Here is an 18,669-nt window from a genome sequence, read left to right on the forward strand (position 1 = left end):
TATTTCATTTCAAGCATATATCTAGTTCCTTGACTTGATCCAATCAAGTGGTATGATCGCAATCCTGTGATAACACGTATGTTTCAATGCCCCTCCAAGAAACGTGAATGGCTATGAACTTATTTACAATGAACTAAGTAAGGTACTACTCATTCTAGCAGTCCAAGAATCGTTCAAAAGGTCTTCAAAATCTTAAAAGTATTAAAAGGAATCATATACCTCTTTGTTTTCTCAGTTCATCACTTGATGCCGTTTTCTTCAGTTTTTTTCTGGCATTTAGTAGCTGCTTGCTGTCAAATAACTGAGGCGTAGGTGAACGCACAGACTGTGATATTTCTTTGCAGTCACTTGGCTGAGCAGATTTCTCTACTTGATGCAGAGCATCAGATGAGTCTTCACAAACTGGCATTGGTGGTGGTGGAGGTGGTGGGAGAGGAGGTGGAGGTGGTGGAGGTACATCAATGCTACATGGGCTTGAAACGGAAACAGGTTGCAACAAATCCTCTTCTGTCTGGAAAGAAGCACATTCCTGTTCTTTTGTTGTATTTCTCAATTCTGTTGCTGCAGTAGATTTTGTTTCCTTCTGAGTAAAAGGGGGTTCCTCAGCTCCTTCTTGTACTTCTACAGTTACTGGAAGAGACAGTGTTTGGCCTTTGCTGACCAAACCAGCATCCTTCTTTCTGATATTTGTAAAACGCAACCTTGTGGATTTCAGTACAACTTGCCCAGAATATCTCTGAAAGGAAGATGAATGAGGTGAAAAATGTTTTTGTAGTACAGGTATAGGTATCTAGAAACTAAAAACTATAGCCAATAATATGTCTAATGTTTCACATTATTTATATGTTGCAATATTAATCATAAACATATGTCCAGAGCAGTACATCTCAACCAATCACTTGGTAGATTTAAGAAGAAACCATAACTCCTGACTCCGTCATTTAAGCCAATTAAATAAAAAGCATCTTTTATGTCCTACTTTCTGTTCAATGAATATTTGACATTTTGTGGCCAGCGAAGTATTCAAACTTACTGTCAAAAAGACAAACTCAAAACACTGGATATAGCAAGTGTTACAGAACCAGCACTTCTTGGTCAAGCTATTCCATTATAAATACACTCAGTGGCCACTTTATTGGAAAATCCTGTGCTTAATAAAGTGGTCACTGAGTGCATGTTCTTCTGTTGCTGTTGTCCAGTCATTTCAAGGTTCGACATGTTGTACATTTAGAGATGTTTCTTTGCCAAACCACAGTGGTTATTTGAGTTACTGTCGCCTTCCTGTCAGTTTGAACCTGTCAGGACCTCTGACTTCTCTCATTAAACTGGCCTTTTTGCCCACAGGACATACCACTCTCTGTAAACCCTAGAGACTGTTGTGCCTAAAAATCCCAGGAGATCAGCAGTTTCTGAGATACTCGAACTATCCCGTCTGGCACCAACAATCATTCCATGGTTAAAGTCACTTAGATCACATTTCTTCACCATTTTGATGTTTGGTCTGAACAATCATTGAACCCCCTTGACCATGCTTTTATGCATTGAATTGCTGCCACATGATTGACTGATTAGATATTTGCATTAATGAGCAGGAGTACAAGTGTACCTAATAAAGTGGCCACCAACTGTATGAAATTATTATTTATCCAAACCTTTTGCATAAATAAACACATTCCATTTGGTGTGGGTAACCAAACAAAGTTAGAGCAAAAACAATATTCTGCTGACATAATGTCATCTGGAGCAGATGGACCAAGTGCTTGTAAGAGGGGTCAGAATCGATGGGTTCTTGAAGCTTGACATGAATATAGTGGGCTGCAGTGCACGTTTCTCTGCTGTATGATTCTGACGATAATGTTTCTAGATATTCAAAAGTGCTCCACAAGCAAAGGAATCACTGCTACTATACAACTAAATATTGTAGCTATTTTGCACTCTTAAATTTAAAGTCCAGCTTTTCTCTTTAAAAAAAAGGGGAAACAGCAAAATTCCTGACGTTGCTTTCTACGAGGGGTGATTGATAAGTTCGTGGCCTAGGGTAGAATGAGATGAGTTATACAGCTCTTGTTACATGCACGTGCAGTTCAACTCTTTGGGTGATTATGCAGAAAGTTTGAAGTTAATAGCTCATCTCCTTCTACCTTAGGCCACGAACTTATCAATCACCCCTGCTGTGGACCACTTTCTGGAGGTCCAAGACACCGGCTTCTACAAAGAAGGGATCCGTATGCTCCACAACCGCTGGACTAAGTGTGTAAATGTAGGAGGGGACTATGTTGAAAAATAAATGTGCTAGGTATTATAAAATTGACTCCTTCTACCTTAGGCCACGAACTTATCAATCACCCCTCGTATGTTGCCATGGGTTCTTTTAAAATTGAAAACAGACTGGTGGAGGGTAAAACACACCAATTAGTAAACAATTTACAAAAGGCTGTGCATTCAGATAGTAGTAGTAGGCAGTCGTCGATTCCAGGGGATCATGGGTTTGCGCCTCTGGTGGACTGTGTCCTCTCCAAGACACAATCCTGGGTGGGAAGATTTGAAGAACCGGCTGTTGCCCATGCAGCGGGCTCCCCCTGTCCACGTCACTGATGTCGTCTAAGGGATGGGCAAGTGCCCATACAGCTTGGCACCAGTGCCGTTGCAGAGGTTGCCAGAGTGAAGTTGTTTACAACTTCACTCTAGCAACCTCTGCAACGACACTGGTTTACAACATCACACTGCCTTAGGGACCCTGGCTCCGGATTTCTTCCTCGGGGTTTACTCCCGAAACCATTCCCATGGGTGGGTATAGCCGCAAGGCAGCGGAGGTTTAAAATGTACTGTGGAGGGCATTCTGACAGGCTGCATCACTGTCTGGTATGGGGGGCGGGGGGAGCTACTGCATAGATCCAAAAGAAGCTGCAGAGGGTCGTAAATTTAGTCGACTCCATCTTGGGTACTAGCCTACAAAGCACCCAGGACATCTTCAAGCAGTGGTGTCTCAGAAAGGCAGCATCCGTTATTAAGGACCCCCAACACCCAGGGCATGCCCTTTTCTCACTCATACCATCAGGTAGGAGGTACAGAAGCCTGAAGGCACACACACAGCGATTCAGGAACAGCTTCTTCCCCTCTGCCATCCCATTCCTAAATAGACATTGAACCCTTGAATACCTCCTCATTTTTTTAATATATATTTCTGTTTTTCACATGATTTTAATCTATTCAATATACTGTAATTGATTTACTTATTTATTCTGAAGGAAGGCAGTTTAAAAAAAAAACTTCCAGTGCAAGAAGGGCGAGACTGCGCAGGCGCGTGACGTCAACAGGACTGCGCGGAGAGTTTAAAAAGGAGACCACCATATACAGCGGGCAGCAGAGTGAGTGGGAGCAGAGTGTAGGGCTTTGGCTTTAAAGGGCTTCAGCGGTAAATGGGAAGAGGCGAGAGTGAAGCGCCAACTCTTTTTCACTCCCCCCCCACTTTCGCGAATCAGCCCGGACAGACAGGAACAGCAGGGCTCTCACAGCTAACGGTATGAGCTAACGGTTTAAAAAGTTCGTCTGTTTGGCGAGGTAAGTGGGTGAGTAGACTTATTTTTCCTGTTTCATTCCTGTAGAATTAGATAGCATGCCTGCAGGGTTAGTGCTTTGTTCAGGGTGTCAGATGTGGGAATCCTGGGAGACCTCCAGCCTCCCTGATGGCCACATCTGCACCAGGTGCACTGAGATGCAGCTCCTCAGAGACCGTGTTAGGGATCTGGAGCTGCAGCTTGATGACCTACTGCTTATTAGGATAAGTGAAGAGGTGGTAGACAGGAGCTACAGGGAGGTAGTCATCCCTACGCTACAGGGGTCAGAAAACTAGGTCACTGTCAAGAGAGGGAAGGGAAATGCCCGGATAGTGGAGAGCACACCTGTGGCTGTTCCCCTCAGCAACAAATATCTTGTTCTGGATGCTGTTGAGGGGGATGACCTGACAGGGGACGCCCACAGTGACCGGGTCTCTGGCACTGAGCCTGGCGCTGTTGTACAGGAGAGGAGGAGGGAGAAGAGGAATGCAGTAGTTGTAGGGGATTCCATAGTCAGGGGAACGGACAGGAGATTCTGTGAGCCTGATAGAGCTACCTGCACGGTGTGTTGCCTCCCAGATGCCAGGGTACGGGATGTTTCGGATCAGGTTCTGAATATTCTAAAGGGGGAGGGTGAGCAGCTAGTTGTCTTGGTACATGTTGGTACCAATGATATAGATAGGACAAAGGAGGAGGTCCTGAAGAGAGATTTCCAGGAGTTAGGAAGGAAGCTGAGAAGCAGGACCTCCAGGGTTGTAATCTCAGGATTGCTACCTGTGCCACGTGCTAGTGAGGGCAAGAGTAGTCGGATCAGGCAGATGAATGCGTGGCTGAGAGACTGGTGCAGGGGGCAGGGCTTCAGATTCTTGGATAATTGGGATCTCTTCTGGGGTAAGTATGACCTGTTCAAAAAGGACAGGTTACACCTGAACCCGAAGGGGACCAATATCCTGGTGAGAGAGTTTGATAGAGCTTTAGGGAGGGTTTAAACTAATTTGGCAGGGGGATGGGAACCGGAATGACAGAGCGGAGGAAGGGGAAAACAGAAATAAATCGAAGATAGTGAGCAGTAAAGGTGTCAGAAAAGACAGGCAGGTGATGGGGCAAATTTGTAGCCATTGGGATGAGTTGCAGTGCAATAAAGTTGCAGTGAAATCAAAGCGAAAAGTATCAAATACTGGTCTTAAGGTGTTGTACTTAAATGCATGCAGCATAAGGAATAAGGTGGATGATCTTGTCGTACAGCTACAGATTGGCAGGTATGATATTGTGGCCATCACTGAGACCTGGCTAAAGGATGCATGTCTCTGGGAGCTGAACATCCAAGGATACACGGTGTATCGGAAGGATAGGAAGGTAGGCAGAGGGGAAGGTGTGGCTTTATTGGTAAAAAATGATATTAAATCATTAGAAAGAGGTAACATAGGATCGGAAGGCACAGAATCTTTATGGGTTGAGCTAAGAAATAGCAGGGGTAGAAGGAACCTGGTGGCAGTTATTTATAGGCCTCCAAACAGCTGCAGGGATGTGGACTACAAATTACAACTGGAAATAGAAAAGGCTTGTCAGAAGGGCAGTGTTATGATAATTGTGGGGGATTTTAACATGCGAGTAGATTGGAAAAATCAGGTCGGCACTGGATCTCAAGAGAGAGAATTTGTAGAATGTCTGCGAGATGGCTTTTTAGAACGGCTTGTTGTTGAGCCCACTAAGGGATCGGCTGTACTGGATTGGGCATTGTGTAATGAACCGGAGGTGATTAGAGAGATTGAGGTGAAGGAACCCTTAGGAGGCAGTGATCATAACATGATTGAGTTCACTGCGAAATTTGAAAAAGAGAAGCCGAAATCTGATGTGTCGGTGTTTCAGTGGAGTAAAGGAAATTACAGTGGCATGAGAGAGGAATTGCCCAAAGTTGACAAGAAAGGGTCACTGGCGGGACAGACAGCAGAGCAGCAGTGGCTGGAGTTTATGCGAGAAGTGAGGAAGGTACAAGACAGGTATATTCCAAAAAAGAAGAAATTTTCAAGTGGAAAAAGGATGCAACCGTGGTTGACAAGAGAAGTCAAAGCCAAAGTTAAAGCAAAGGAGAGGGCATACAAGGAAACAAAAATTAGTGGAAAGACAGAGGACTGGGAAGTTTTTAAAACCTTACAAAAGGAAACCAAGAAGGTCATTAAGAGTGAAAAGATTAACTATGAAAGGAAGCTAGCAAATAATATCAAAGAGGATACTAAAAGCTTTTTCAAGTATATAAAGAGTAAAAGACAGTGAGAGTAGATATAGGACCGATAGAAAATGATGCTGGAGAAATTGTAATGGGAGATAAGGAGATGGCAGAGGAACTGAACGAGTATTTTGCATCAGTCTTCACTGAGGAAGACATCAGCAGTATACCAGACACTCAAGGGTGGCAGGGAAGAGAAGTGTACGCAGTCACAATTACGACAGAGAAAGTACTCAGGAAGCTGAATAGTCTAAAGGTAGATAAATCTCCTGGACCAGATGGAATGCAACCGCGTGTTCTGAAGGAAGTAGCTGTGGAGATTGCGGAGGCATTAGCGATGATCTTTCAAAAGTTGATAGATTCTGGCATGGTTCCGGAGGACTGGAAGATTGCAAATGTCACTCCACTATTTAAGAAGGGGGCAAGGAAGCAAAAAGGAAATTATAGACCTGTTAGCTTGAGATCGGTGGTTGGGAAGTTGTTGGAGCCGATTGTCAAGAATGAGGTTACAGAGTACCTGGAGGCATATGATAGGATAGGCAGAACTCAGCATGGATTCCTTAAAGGAAAATCCTGCCTGAGAAACCTATTGCAATTTTTTGAGGAAATTACCAGTAGGCTAGACAAGGGAGGTGTAGTGGATGTTGTATATTTGGATTTTCAGAAGGCCTTTGACAAGGTGCCACACATGAGGCTACTCAACAAGAGCCCATGGAATTACGGGAAAGTTACATACGTGGATAGAGCGTTGGCTGATTGGTAGGAAACAGGGAGTGGGAATAAAGGGATCCTGTTCTGGTTGGCTGCCGGTTACCAGTGGTGTTCCACAGGGGTCCGTGCTGGGGCCGCTTCTTTTTACATTGTACATCAACGATTTGGATTATTGAATAGATGGCTTTGTGGCTAAGTTTGCTGATGATACGAGGATAGGTGAAGGGGCCGGTAGTGCTGAGGAAATGGAGAATCTGCACAGGGACTTGGATAGATTGGAAGAGTGGGCAGAGAAGTGGCAAATGAAGTACAATGTTGGAAAGTGTACGGTTATGCACTTTGGCAGAAAAAAATAAACGGACAGACTATTATTTAAATGGGGAAAGAATTCAAAGTTCAGAGATGCAACGGGAAATGGGAGTCGTCGTACAGGATACCCTTAAAGTTAACCTCCAAGTTGAGTCAGTAGTGAAGAAGGCAAATGCAATGTTGGCATTCATTTCTAGAGGAATAGAGTATAGGAGCAGGGATGTGATCTTCAGGCTCTATAAGGCGCTGGTGAGACCTCACTTGGAGTACTGTGGGCAGTTTTGGTCCCCTTATTTAAGAAAGGATGTGATAACGTTGGAGAGGGTACGGAGAAGATTCACTAGAATGATTCCGGGAATGAGACGGTTAACATATGAGGAACGTTTGTCCGCTCTTGGACTGTATTCCTTGTAGTTTAGAAGAATGAGGGGAGACCTCATAGAAACATTTTGAATGTTGAAAGGCATGGACAGAGTGGATGTGGCAAAGTTGTTTCCCATGATGAGGGAGTCTAGTACGAGAGGGCATGACTTAAGGATTGAAGGGTGCCCATTCAGAACAGAAATGTGAAGAAATTTTTTTTAGTCAGAGGGTGGTGGATCTATGGAATTTGTTGCCACAGGCAGCAGTGGAGGCCAAGTCATTGGGTGTATTTAAGGCAGAGATTGATAGGTATCTGAGTAGCCAGGGCATCAAAGGTTATGGTGAGAAGGCAGGGGAGTGGGACTAAATGGGAGAATGGATCAGCTCATGATAAAATGGCGCAGCAGACTCGATGGGCTGAATGGCTGACTTCTGCTCCTTTGTCTCACAGTCTTATTATTATTATTTTACTTTTTTTCTTCTATATCATGTATTGCATTGAACTGCTACTGCTATTTCATGACATGCCGGTGATAATAAATCTGATTCTGAAATCAGAGTTTTCCTTCTCCTAGGCGGGCTGCCGTCCAAGGCTGACGGGCCCCACCATTCAGACAATAGAATATCCTATTTAAGAGTGATCTTCAAGACTCAAACTCTTACATCTTGTTTCTATGAACAGGAGGGTAACACTTAATAGCCATTTAAATACTCCATGTCCTTGCTTGCTATCTGAATTTAATAATTTGATATCTTTACACAATTCTTATTGATCCCTCACTTCTAAACTAGATAAGAAATCTATCATCCACCATCTCCCTCTGCAGCATCCATTAGATTCTCTCTGTTTATACTCACTACCTCAGTAAAGCAGCCAGAATAATCAAAGACCTCAGCCACCCCAGACATTCTCTCCTCTCCCCTCTCTCATTGGGCAGAGGGTACAAAAGCCTGAAAGCACATGCACCAGGCTCCAGGACAGCTATACCCTGCTGTTGTAAGACTACTGAATGTTTCCCTAGCATGAGAGATGGACTCTTGACCTATCAATCTATCTCGCTGTGATCTTGCACCTTATTGTATAAGCCAGCTGGTGGTGTAGTGGCATCGGCAGTGAACCCCAGGGTGAGTGGTCGCGGGTTTGCGTCTAGCCGGCTGACTGCACGCTTTGCATCTGTGCTGAGCTGAGCGTCGAGCTAGCAACTCTGCCTCGTAAGGAGCACACATAAATGAAAGAAATGACAAGGTTGCTGCCTGGTGGGCCACAAGACACAGAGAGGAACTAACTCACCTTATTGTATACTTGCATTACATTTTCTCTGTAGCTATTGCACTTTATTCTGCAATCTGTTATTGTTTTAACTTCTACTACCTCCATGTACTTTGTAATGGTTTGATCGGTATGAACAGTATGCACGACAAACTTTTCACTGTACCTTGGTACACATGACAATTATAAACCAATTGCCAAGAGCCCTCCAATTTTTTCCTCTTTTCCTTTCTTCCATCAGGCAGAAGATACAAATGCTTGAAAACATGCACAACCAATCTGAAGGACAGCTTCTATTCCACTGCAATAAGATGCATGAATGGACCTCTTGTACAATGAAGATGAACTCTTAACCTCACAATCTACCTAGTCATGGCCCTTGTACTGCATTGTCTTCCTGCAATGCACATAGTCTGTAACTGTAACTCTACATTCTGTGTTCTTTAATTGCCTTTCTCATGTACTACCTCAAAGTACATATGTTGTGAAATTATCTGTATGGATGGCATGCAAAACACAGTTTCTCGCTGCATCACAGGTACATGTGACAATAATTAATTAATTTAGAATGGGGTTGAGGGGTAAAATAAATCAGCCATGATGAAATGGCAGAGCAGTGTCGATAGGCCAAGTGGCCTATTTCTGCTCCTATGTCTTATGATCTCATGGAAATTAATTACTAATTATTGCCTTCAATGTTGCATTCAATGCATTTCTTGTTTTCCAGGGAGTAATTTCCTTTAAGTCTTTATGTCTGTTTTACTCAAATTTGTCTTTAGACATGATAAATAGCCAGTTAAACATAGAGAATACAAACAGCAATGCACCACTGCAATGAAAAGTCCTCAAGCTCTGCAGTAGGATTTGAAGCAGCAACTTTCTTAACATGGGATGAAATGTAACCACTTAGAAAGCTAGTATACTTTATAACGTACAAAAGTGAGAGTACAAGTACACCCCTAGTATCACACGGCATAGTTAAGTAGAGGGAACCTTGTTTTGTTCTGAAATTGGAAACGAATAATCTGGAAGTTCTGCCTGTGCCATGTGCCAATCCCGGCAAAATGGAGGGGATTGGAAGATTTAACATGTGGCTCAAATCATAGCATAGATTATAGGGGAAAAGGTTTTTGGGACATCGGGATGCCTTTTGGAGTAGATGAAACTTGTACTGCCGGGATGGGTTGCATTTGAACCAGAGGGGTATTAATGTATTGGGCTAATGCATGCTTCAGTTAGTTGAGGACTGCTTAAGTTAGGGAATAGGGAAGGGGTGTTGGTGGTGCAGGGAAATTAGAAAAGATCAGGTTCAATTGTTTAAACCCCTTAGTGGAGAATAACATATTAGGACATAAACCGATTACAGGCTTCAAAACTATAAAAACAAAAGGTCAGAATAGGATGAAAAACATCAGTAATTGAGTAGGATGGCCTGTATAAATGCAAGAAGCATTAAGAATAAAAGAAACAAAATGAAATTATATGCAAGTGCATATCAGTATGATATACAGGTATCCCCCACTTTTTGAAAGTTTGCTTTACGCCACTTCACTTTTACGAAAGACCTACATTAGTACCTGTTTTCGCTAATGGTAAGAAATCCAAAGAGGATTTTCGCTTTTACAAAAAAAGGTGAAAAGCGAAAATAGCGTTCAGCGTTTGTTTTGCAGCGAGCCATTATAGAGGCAGAGCGTACACCAAGCAGCCAGAGTGCTTTATCTTGATTTATTTGTGCATTCGTTAGCAAGATGTGTCCTAAGGTATCAGAAAAGCCTAAGAGAACTTGTAAGGGTGTTACGCTTAGCGTAAACGTAATTAAGCGTTTCGATTGTGGTGAACAAAATAAAGACACTGTGTGTGCGTTGAACTTGCCTGCGTCCACCATTCGTACTATTTACATGCAGACAGAAAGAATCTTGAAAGCTGCCGATGTTACTATTTGTTTTGCTAGTAGCATATCATTCCTGCTTTTACTATATGTTAGTGTTATTTTAGGTTTTGTGTTACTTGGTATGATTTGGCAGGTCATTTTTTGGGTCTGGGAACGCTCAAAAAATTTTCCGAAATAAATTCATGGTAATTGCTTCTTCGCTTTATGCGTTTCGGCTTATGAAAGGTTTCATAGGAACGCTCTACTTTCGGATAGCAGGGGATACTTGTAATAGCAATAACTGAAACCTGGCTGACCTAAAAGAATGGTTATGAATGATGGTATTGAGTGGGAGAACCCAGTGACTAATGGATTACAGGAAAGTGAATTAATTGAGTTATTGAATGATTATTTTTTGACCCAGTATGTTTATGCACCAACAAGAGGGGAGGCCTCTCTAGATTTGATATTCTGTAACAATCAGAATAGAATTTGAGTACGGAAGTTGACAAGCCTTTAGGAACAAGTGATCACAATATTGTTAGTCTTGAAGTTTGTTGGGAGAGTATATCAGCAAAACCAAAGCCATTAAAATTGAATTTCGGAAATGCAACGTTTGAGCAGATGCGGGAAAGACTTCAGAAAGTAAACTGGAAAGATCTGCTCGATGTTGAGTCAGTTGAGGAACAGTGGGGTCAATTTAAGGAGATAATACACGCAAGTGCAGGAGACGTTCATACTCAAGGTCGGGAGAAGCAACCAGAACAATAGATCAACTATATGGATAAATAAATATATATAAAAATTATTGAAGAAAAGAGAGCCATACAAGGAATATAGAATAAGTAGTAATGATGTTAACCGTAGGGCATATGAAAATATGAGAGCTATACTCAAGAGGGAAATCTGCATTGCCAAAAGGCAGGTTGAGAAGGATATTACTGATAATACTAAGATTAACCCTAAGAGATTTTTTCAATACTTTAGTAGTAAAAGAAGAGTCAAGGAGAAAGTTAAGTGTATCAGGAATAATAGTGGGGTGTTAAAATTATGCAGAGAAGGACATAATGGACACTCTTAACTCTTATTTTGCTAAAGTATTCACCTGCGAAGATGTTAGCAATATGCCAGTAAGTGTAGAGAAAAATAAGGTTGTTTTAAATTACTTAGAGATCTCAGAGAATGACAACCTGCTTCAGCTGAAAAAGCTGAAAGTTAATAAATCTCCAGGGCCAGACAACATATATCCAAGGGTATTTAAAGAGGTCTGTGATTATATATACAAACCCCTAACATGCAATTTTCAAAAGTCATTGAACACTGGTGAAATCCCAAAGAACTAAAATGGGCTAACGTTGTCCCAGTATACAAGAAGGGTGACCATACTGACCCTGGTAACTATAGACCGGTAAGCTTAATGTGTTTCACAGGCAAGATAATGGAAGCAATAATAAAGAATGGGATGGAAAAGCAGCTGATAAGAACATGCATGTTAGCAGAAAGCCAGCATGGGGTTCATGTTTTCCTAATATGCTGGAGCTCTATGAAGAGACAACTAACATTTATGACAACAATAAAGCAGTTGATATCATTTACTTTCAGAAGGCTTTTGACAAGGTACCTCACGAGATTAAACAAATTACAGGAGGTAGGGATTCAGGGTAAGGTGAGCAAATGGGTGCAGAACTGGATCAAAAACAAAGAACGAGTTATGGTGAGAGGATCATTTTCACACCTAGATGTTAAAAATGGAGTTCTGCAGGGATTGGTTTTGAGGCCGCTGCTGTTTTTAATTTTCATTAATGATTTGGATAAGCACATAACAAATAAACCAGTAAAGTTTGCTGATGACACAGAATTAGGGGATGAGCTGATAACATTCAGGCAGCAGAATCAATACATTAGATCTAAACAAAGTCCAGATGTGGGCCTGTAAACGACAGATGAAATTTAATGTAAGTAAATGTAAAGTGCTACGAGTAGAAAGTAGAAACAATGGGGGGGGGGGTCTTGAGTTAGAAAGTGCAGTGTATGAGAAGGATGTGGGGTGTGGGCATCCTGGTAGACTCATCACTATCAACATCTAGACAATGCACAGAAGTGATTAGGAAGGCTAATAGAATGTTGGGCTATATAATGCACTCAGTGGAGTTCAAGTCCGGAGACGTTCTCCTTAAGCTGTATAATGCACTTGTGAGGCCACACCTTGAATACTGTGTACAGCTTTGGTCTCCATATTGTGTGAGGGATGTGAAGGCACTGGAGAGAGCCCAGAGGAGGGAGAGTAGACGCATTCTTAGTCTGCAGAGTATGAGCTATGAAGAAAAATTGAAAGAATTAAATCTTTTTAGACTAATTGGACGTAGAATAAGAGCAGTCATGATACAAGAGTTCAAAATCATTAAGGGTATAAGTAAAGTGGATGCCAATTGCTACTTCAAAATTAATCCATCATCAATGTCACAAGACCATAGGTGGAGAAATTGAGGACAGGGAACAAACTACCAGGTTGTTAGTCGAGAGTAGTACCTTAAATCTAAATTCGATAGATATTTCAACACATTACAGTTGCAAGAAAAAGTTTGTGAACCCTTTGCAATTACCTGTTTTTTTGCATTAATTACTCATAAAATGTGATCTGATCTTCATCTAAGTCACAATAATAGACAAACACAATCTGCTTAAACTAATAATACACAAACAATTGTACTTCTTGTCATTACTGAATACATCATTTAAACAATCACAGTCTAGGTTCAAAGAAGTGTTTGAACCTCTGGGGTAATGCCTTCTACAAAAGCTATTTGGAGACAGGTGTTCCAATCAATGAGCTGAGATTGGAGATGCCGGTTGTAGAGGTGCCCTGCCCTTTAAAAAAAACACACAAGGTCAGGTTACTGACAGAGCCTGGTCTTCTCAAGAAAGATCTGTTTACGTGCACCATGCCTTGATCAAAACAACTTTCAGAGGACCTTAGAAGAAGAATTGTAGAGATGCATGAAGCTGGAAAAGATTACAAAAGCATTTCTAAAGGGCTGAGTATTCATCAGTCTGCAGTAAGAGAAATTGTCTCCAAATGGAGGAAATTTAGTACTGTTGCTACTCTCCCTAGGACTGGGCATCCTGTAAAGATTACAAAACGAGCACAATGTGCAATGCTGAAGCAGGTGAAAAATGACCCAAGGTTAAGTGCAAAAGTCCTGCAGAAATCTCTAGAACTTGCTAAAGTCTCTGTACACGTGTCCACTATGAGAAAATCACTGAACAAGAATGGTGTCCATGGAAGGACACCATGGAGAAGACCACTGCACACGAACACCAAAACCTCATAACAACTGTGAAGCAATGGTGGAAGGAACACCATGGTTTAGAACTGCTTTGCTGCCTTATGGCCTGGACAGCCTGTAATCGTTGAGGGATAATTGTATCAAGACATTTTGCAGAAGAATGTTAGGGTAACAGTCCATCACCAGAAGCTTAATAGAAGTTGGATGATGCAACAAGACAATGATCTGAAACACAAGAGTAAATCAACAACATAATGGTTTAAAAAGAAGAAATGGCCAAGTCATAGTCCAGATCTTAACCCAATTGAAATGCTGTAGCATGACCTGAAGAGGGCTGTTCATGCAAGGTATCACAAAAATATTGATGAACTGAAAGAGTTTTGCATGGAAGAATGGTCTAAAGTTCCTCCAAGCTGATGTGCAGGACTGATCAACAGTTACCAGCAATGTTTGATTGAAGTTATTGTTGTATGGGGGTTGGGGGGGGGGGTCACATACTATTTCTAACAAATACATATAATATTGGATCATTTTCCTCAATAAATAAATGAACAAGTATAATGTTTTTGTGTTATTTATTTAATTGGGTTCTCTTTATCTAGTTTTAGGACTTGCATGAAGACTTGATAGCATTTTAGGTCATATTTATGCAGAAAATGAGCGAATTCTAAAGGATTCCCAAACTTTCTAACACCACTGTATCTGAATAGAAATTTGGCAAACTTTGTTGCGCTGAATGGCCTGTTCTTGTCAAGAACTTTCTAATGTTCTAATCAAAGTTGTTATTCCACTGAAATATTGTGTGGTGTAGAATACACAATTAACAAAGATCTTCAGAGTTAAAAAAAAGTTCTTTATGAATTGTAAAACCGCAAAGAGATTTATTTATCACGTTCATGAATGGGTATAATGTATGTTTGAATTCAGATTATCATTACCTGTTTAAAGTTACGCAATCTATCCAATGTTTTCTGTCGCTCTTGGCTAACCCATTTACTACTTTTGTCTTCTTCCTGTTGTTGATCCTGCATATGAAAGCAAAATCAACAAATTAATGTAGACTACAAAAGAATATCCTTTCCATCTAAATAATCATACTTTTCTCTAAAGTTCAAATACATCATTTAGCTCAAAATGTGCGCATTCTTTGAGTTTCCTCTAATATCTTAATAATAACCTAGAGGCACAGCAGGACCAATAGTGTATGTACCTATAGAGGGAGGCACATGGAATAAGGATGCACCTCTAAAGCTTCAACATTTCCCCGGAATGCTACAGATTCAGTCTCTCATCATCTTTACTCAATGGACTTTGGTCCAGATGACTCCCCAGAAACTCTGTAAATAATTAGTTATCCCTTTAGATAGTAATATTATCTCAGCTATACAGATCCAGCTTCCTGTTTGTGAAGAATAGTAGTTACATTTATGTGAAACTAAATTTAATAAAGGAGACTCAATTTTGTATGTGATTTTCAACCGTGTATTTCTGCAAGTACTAACAAGTGCACACACAAACAGCAAGCAGGAGTGATGTGAGACTTGAAAATCACATTCTTTCACATGATCAAAATCATTCTTAATCAATGATTTTATAATAAAATTCATCCAGAGGATAGCTATGACAATGATGTGCTCAATTGTCAAAAATCATGAAGAACATAATGAACAAAAACTATAAATTGAAATGTCACGCACCAGCTGCACTGCACGGTGGGATCTGTATTCTTCACTATGCTTGTGCTGCTTCATCTTGTCACTGTGGCTTTCAATACAGATTTCCTACAAATGCAAACATTAGCAGGAAAAGTAATATAGATTTTAAATTCAGGTGTGTTAAATTAGGCTGAACCAATGTCTTCAATAAACTTCTCTATATAGAAAATGATTAGCAAGAGGGAACTGAAAAATTAGCAGTAAGTTTACTGTCCAGTAATAAAGATATTTTATTTTAAATATATTTTGTTCATGAAGATCTCTTTAATGGAAAGAACGAGACTTGGCAGTTTCAAAATAAGCAATACTTTGCGCAATAAATCCATAAATAATGAACATGTACTTCTTTATCAGGAGATTGCCAGCATTTTTGCTGCACCGCTCAATAAAGAGATGTCTTTTTCTGACCTCACATAACACACTACTCAACCTGCTATTGACATTAGGACAAATCTTAGCTCTGGCTTCTAGTTCCATACAAAGTCAATATTCTTGCAGAAGCAGATTCATTTTGATAAGCAAAAAGATGAAAGGTTACAGCAGGTAGACAGGAATGCAAATAGTGGTTACAACTGAATCAGTCATGATATTAAAATAATGCATTAGGACTGAAGTGTTAAGTTGTCTACTCAGCTCTTAATTTTCCTGTTTGGATGTCAGCTCTTCTCTAACTCCTTTACTTGTGCATTAGATGCTGAAGTCAATGATGAGCTGGATGCACTTTAAATTCTCAGCAACTTCTTTCAGCTTTGCAGCCATAACTTGCCCATTCACATGGATAAAAGATTCTTTTCATGAGAACGGTACAGCACAGGAACAGACCTTTTGGCTCACAATGGTCAACCATGATGCCAATTTAAACTGCACATATATCCCTCCATTCCTCCCCCATTCATGTGCCTGCCTAAATGCCTCATAAAAATTTCTATTGCATTTGCTTCCACTAGTTCCCCAGGCAGTGTGTTCTAGGAAGTATTAAAAAATACTTGGCTTGTAAATATCCTTTAAACATTCCCCCTCTCATCTTAAAGCCTTTAATATTTCACATTTCCATGTAGGGAAAATGACTCTGACTATAATGCTTCTAGCAGGTCAATCCTCAGCCTCGAGGCTCCAGAGAGAACTCAGCCTCCCAGTACTTTTTTCAAGTACCGTCAATGTTCTAGGCCAAGACACTTCTGCAGGACTGCTGAAAGATCTTCACCCAAAATATCGACAGTACTTTATTCTATCGACGCTGCCTGGCCTGCAGAGTTCCTCCAGCATTTGGTGTGTGTTGCTTGGATTTCCAGCATCTGCAGATTTTCTCTTGTTTGAGGCAATACTTGTTATTTTCAGCAGGATGCCAATCAAGAGCTAGCTCTGGAGATTTGTATGGTCCATTAGAATTGCTCTTTATCTGTCACAAGTACATTTATGGATGTAGCTGTTGCACATTATGCCCTCCAGAGTAATCACAGCAAGAGGCAACTTAAGCTTTTTCATAAAGAAGCAGCAAGAGAGTGTACAAGAGAGATGGGTTACACTTGAACTACAAGGGGACCAATATCCTTTCAGGGAGGTTTGCTAGTGCTATAGGGGAGGCTTTAAACTAGATTTGCAGGGGGATGGGAACCAGAGTGCTAGAGCTGACAGTGTGGCTGGGGTGAAGATAAATGATGTTAAAAGTTCAAGCAAAGCCGCAAGTAGAAAGATTGTGAGTGGTGGTAAAAATCTTCTGAGGTGCATATATTTCAATGCTAGGAGTATTGCAGGGGAGGCGGATGAGTTGAGGGCGTGGATTGACACGTAGCATTATGACGTTATAGCAATTAGTGAAACTTGGCTACAGGAGCAGGACTGGCAGCTTAATATTCCAGGGTTCCGATGTTTCAGATGTGATAGAGGCAGAGGAATGAAAGGTGGGGGGGGTGGGTAGCATTGCTTGTCAGAGAAAATGTTACAGCAGTGCTCAGGCAGGACAGATTAGAGGACTTGTCTACTGAGTCCTTATGGATGGAGCTGAGAAACAGGAAAGGTATGGCCACATTAGTGGGGTTGTATTATAGGCCACCCAATAGTCAGCGAGAATTGGAGGAGCAAATCTGCAGAGAGATAGCAGGCAACTGCAGGAAACAAAGTTGTGGTGGTAGGGGATTTTAATTTTCCACATATTCATTGGGACTCCCATACTGTTAGGGGTCTAGATGGGTTAGAGTTTGTAAAATGTGTTCAGGAAAGATTTCTAAATCAATATATAGAGGTACCAACTAGAGAGGATGCAATATTAGGTCTCCTATTAGGAAACAAGTTAGGACAAGTGACAAAAGTGTGTGTAGGGGAACACTTTGGTTCCAGTGATCGTAATACCATTAGTTTCAACTTGATCATGGATAAAGATAGATCTGGTCCTAGGGTTGAGGTTCTAAACTGGAAGGCGGCCAAATTTGAAGAAATGAGAAAGGATCTAAAAAGCGTGGATTGGGACAGGTTGTTCTCTGGCAAGGATGTGATCGGTACGTGGGAAGCCTTCAAAGGAGAAATTTTGGAGTGCGGAGCTTGTATGTTCCTGTCAGGATTAAAGGCAAAGTGAATAGGAATAAGGAACCTTGGTTCTCAAGGGATATTGCAACTCTGATAAAGAAGAAGAGAGAGTTGTATGACATGTATAGGAAACAGGGAGTAAATAAGGTGCTTGAGGAATATAAAAAGTGCAAGAAAATACTTAAAAAGGAAATCAGGAGGGCTAAAAGAAGACATGAGGTTGCCTTGGCAGTCAAAGTGAAGGATAATCCAAAGAGCTTTTACAGGTATATTAAGAGTAAAGGGATTGTAAGGGATAAAATTGGTCCTCTTGAAGATCAGAGTGGTCAGCTATGTGTGGAACCAAAAGAAATGGGGGAGATCTGTATTTACTAAGGAAACTGGCATGAAGTCTATGGAATTAAGGGAAAAAAGTAGTGAGATCATGGGAACTGTACAGATTGAAAAGGAGGAAGTGCTTGCTATCTTGAGGTAAATTAAAGTGGATAAATCCCTAGGACCTGACAGGGTATTCCCTCGGACCTTGAAGGAGACTAGTGTTGAAATTGCAGGGGCCCTGGCAGATATATTTAAAATGTCGGTGTCTACGGGTGAGGTGCCGGAGGATTGGAGAATGGCTCATGTTGTTCCGTTGTTTAAAAAAGGATCAAAAAGCAATCTGGGAAATTATACCCCGGTAAGTTTGACTTACCGACTTCTTCAAGTCGGTAGTGGGTAAGTTATTGGAGAGAGTACTAAGAGACAGGATCTACAAGCATTTGGACAGACAGGGACTTATTAGGGAGAGTCAACATGGCTTTGTGTGTGGTAGGTCATGTTTGATCAATCTATTGGAGT

At 41.1% G+C, this 18,669-nt stretch overlaps 2 protein-coding genes across 2 annotated transcripts in view; one reads left to right on the forward strand and one right to left on the reverse strand.

Annotated features, from left to right (window-relative positions):
* Positions 1–10,333, forward strand: part of homer1b (homer scaffold protein 1b) — a 103,440-nt gene extending 93,107 nt beyond the window's left edge. Inside the window, exon 9 of the mRNA XM_072257837.1 lies at positions 8,679–10,333. Coding sequence (XP_072113938.1) covers positions 8,679–8,699 — 21 coding nt within the window. The 3' untranslated portion in view covers positions 8,700–10,333. The remainder of the gene's footprint in view (positions 1–8,678) is intronic.
* The window catches only part of jmy (junction mediating and regulatory protein, p53 cofactor), a 119,371-nt gene that overhangs the window by 9,157 nt on the left and 91,545 nt on the right, over positions 1–18,669 (reverse strand). Inside the window, exons 7-9 of the mRNA XM_072257833.1 lie at positions 15,292–15,375; positions 14,533–14,619; positions 220–736 (exon numbers count right to left, since the gene is read on the reverse strand). Coding sequence (XP_072113934.1) covers positions 220–736; positions 14,533–14,619; positions 15,292–15,375 — 688 coding nt within the window. The remainder of the gene's footprint in view (positions 1–219; positions 737–14,532; positions 14,620–15,291; positions 15,376–18,669) is intronic.

Source organism: Mobula birostris, chromosome 5, assembly GCF_030028105.1.
Source record: "Mobula birostris isolate sMobBir1 chromosome 5, sMobBir1.hap1, whole genome shotgun sequence".
Lineage (NCBI taxonomy): Eukaryota > Metazoa > Chordata > Chondrichthyes > Myliobatiformes > Myliobatidae > Mobula > Mobula birostris.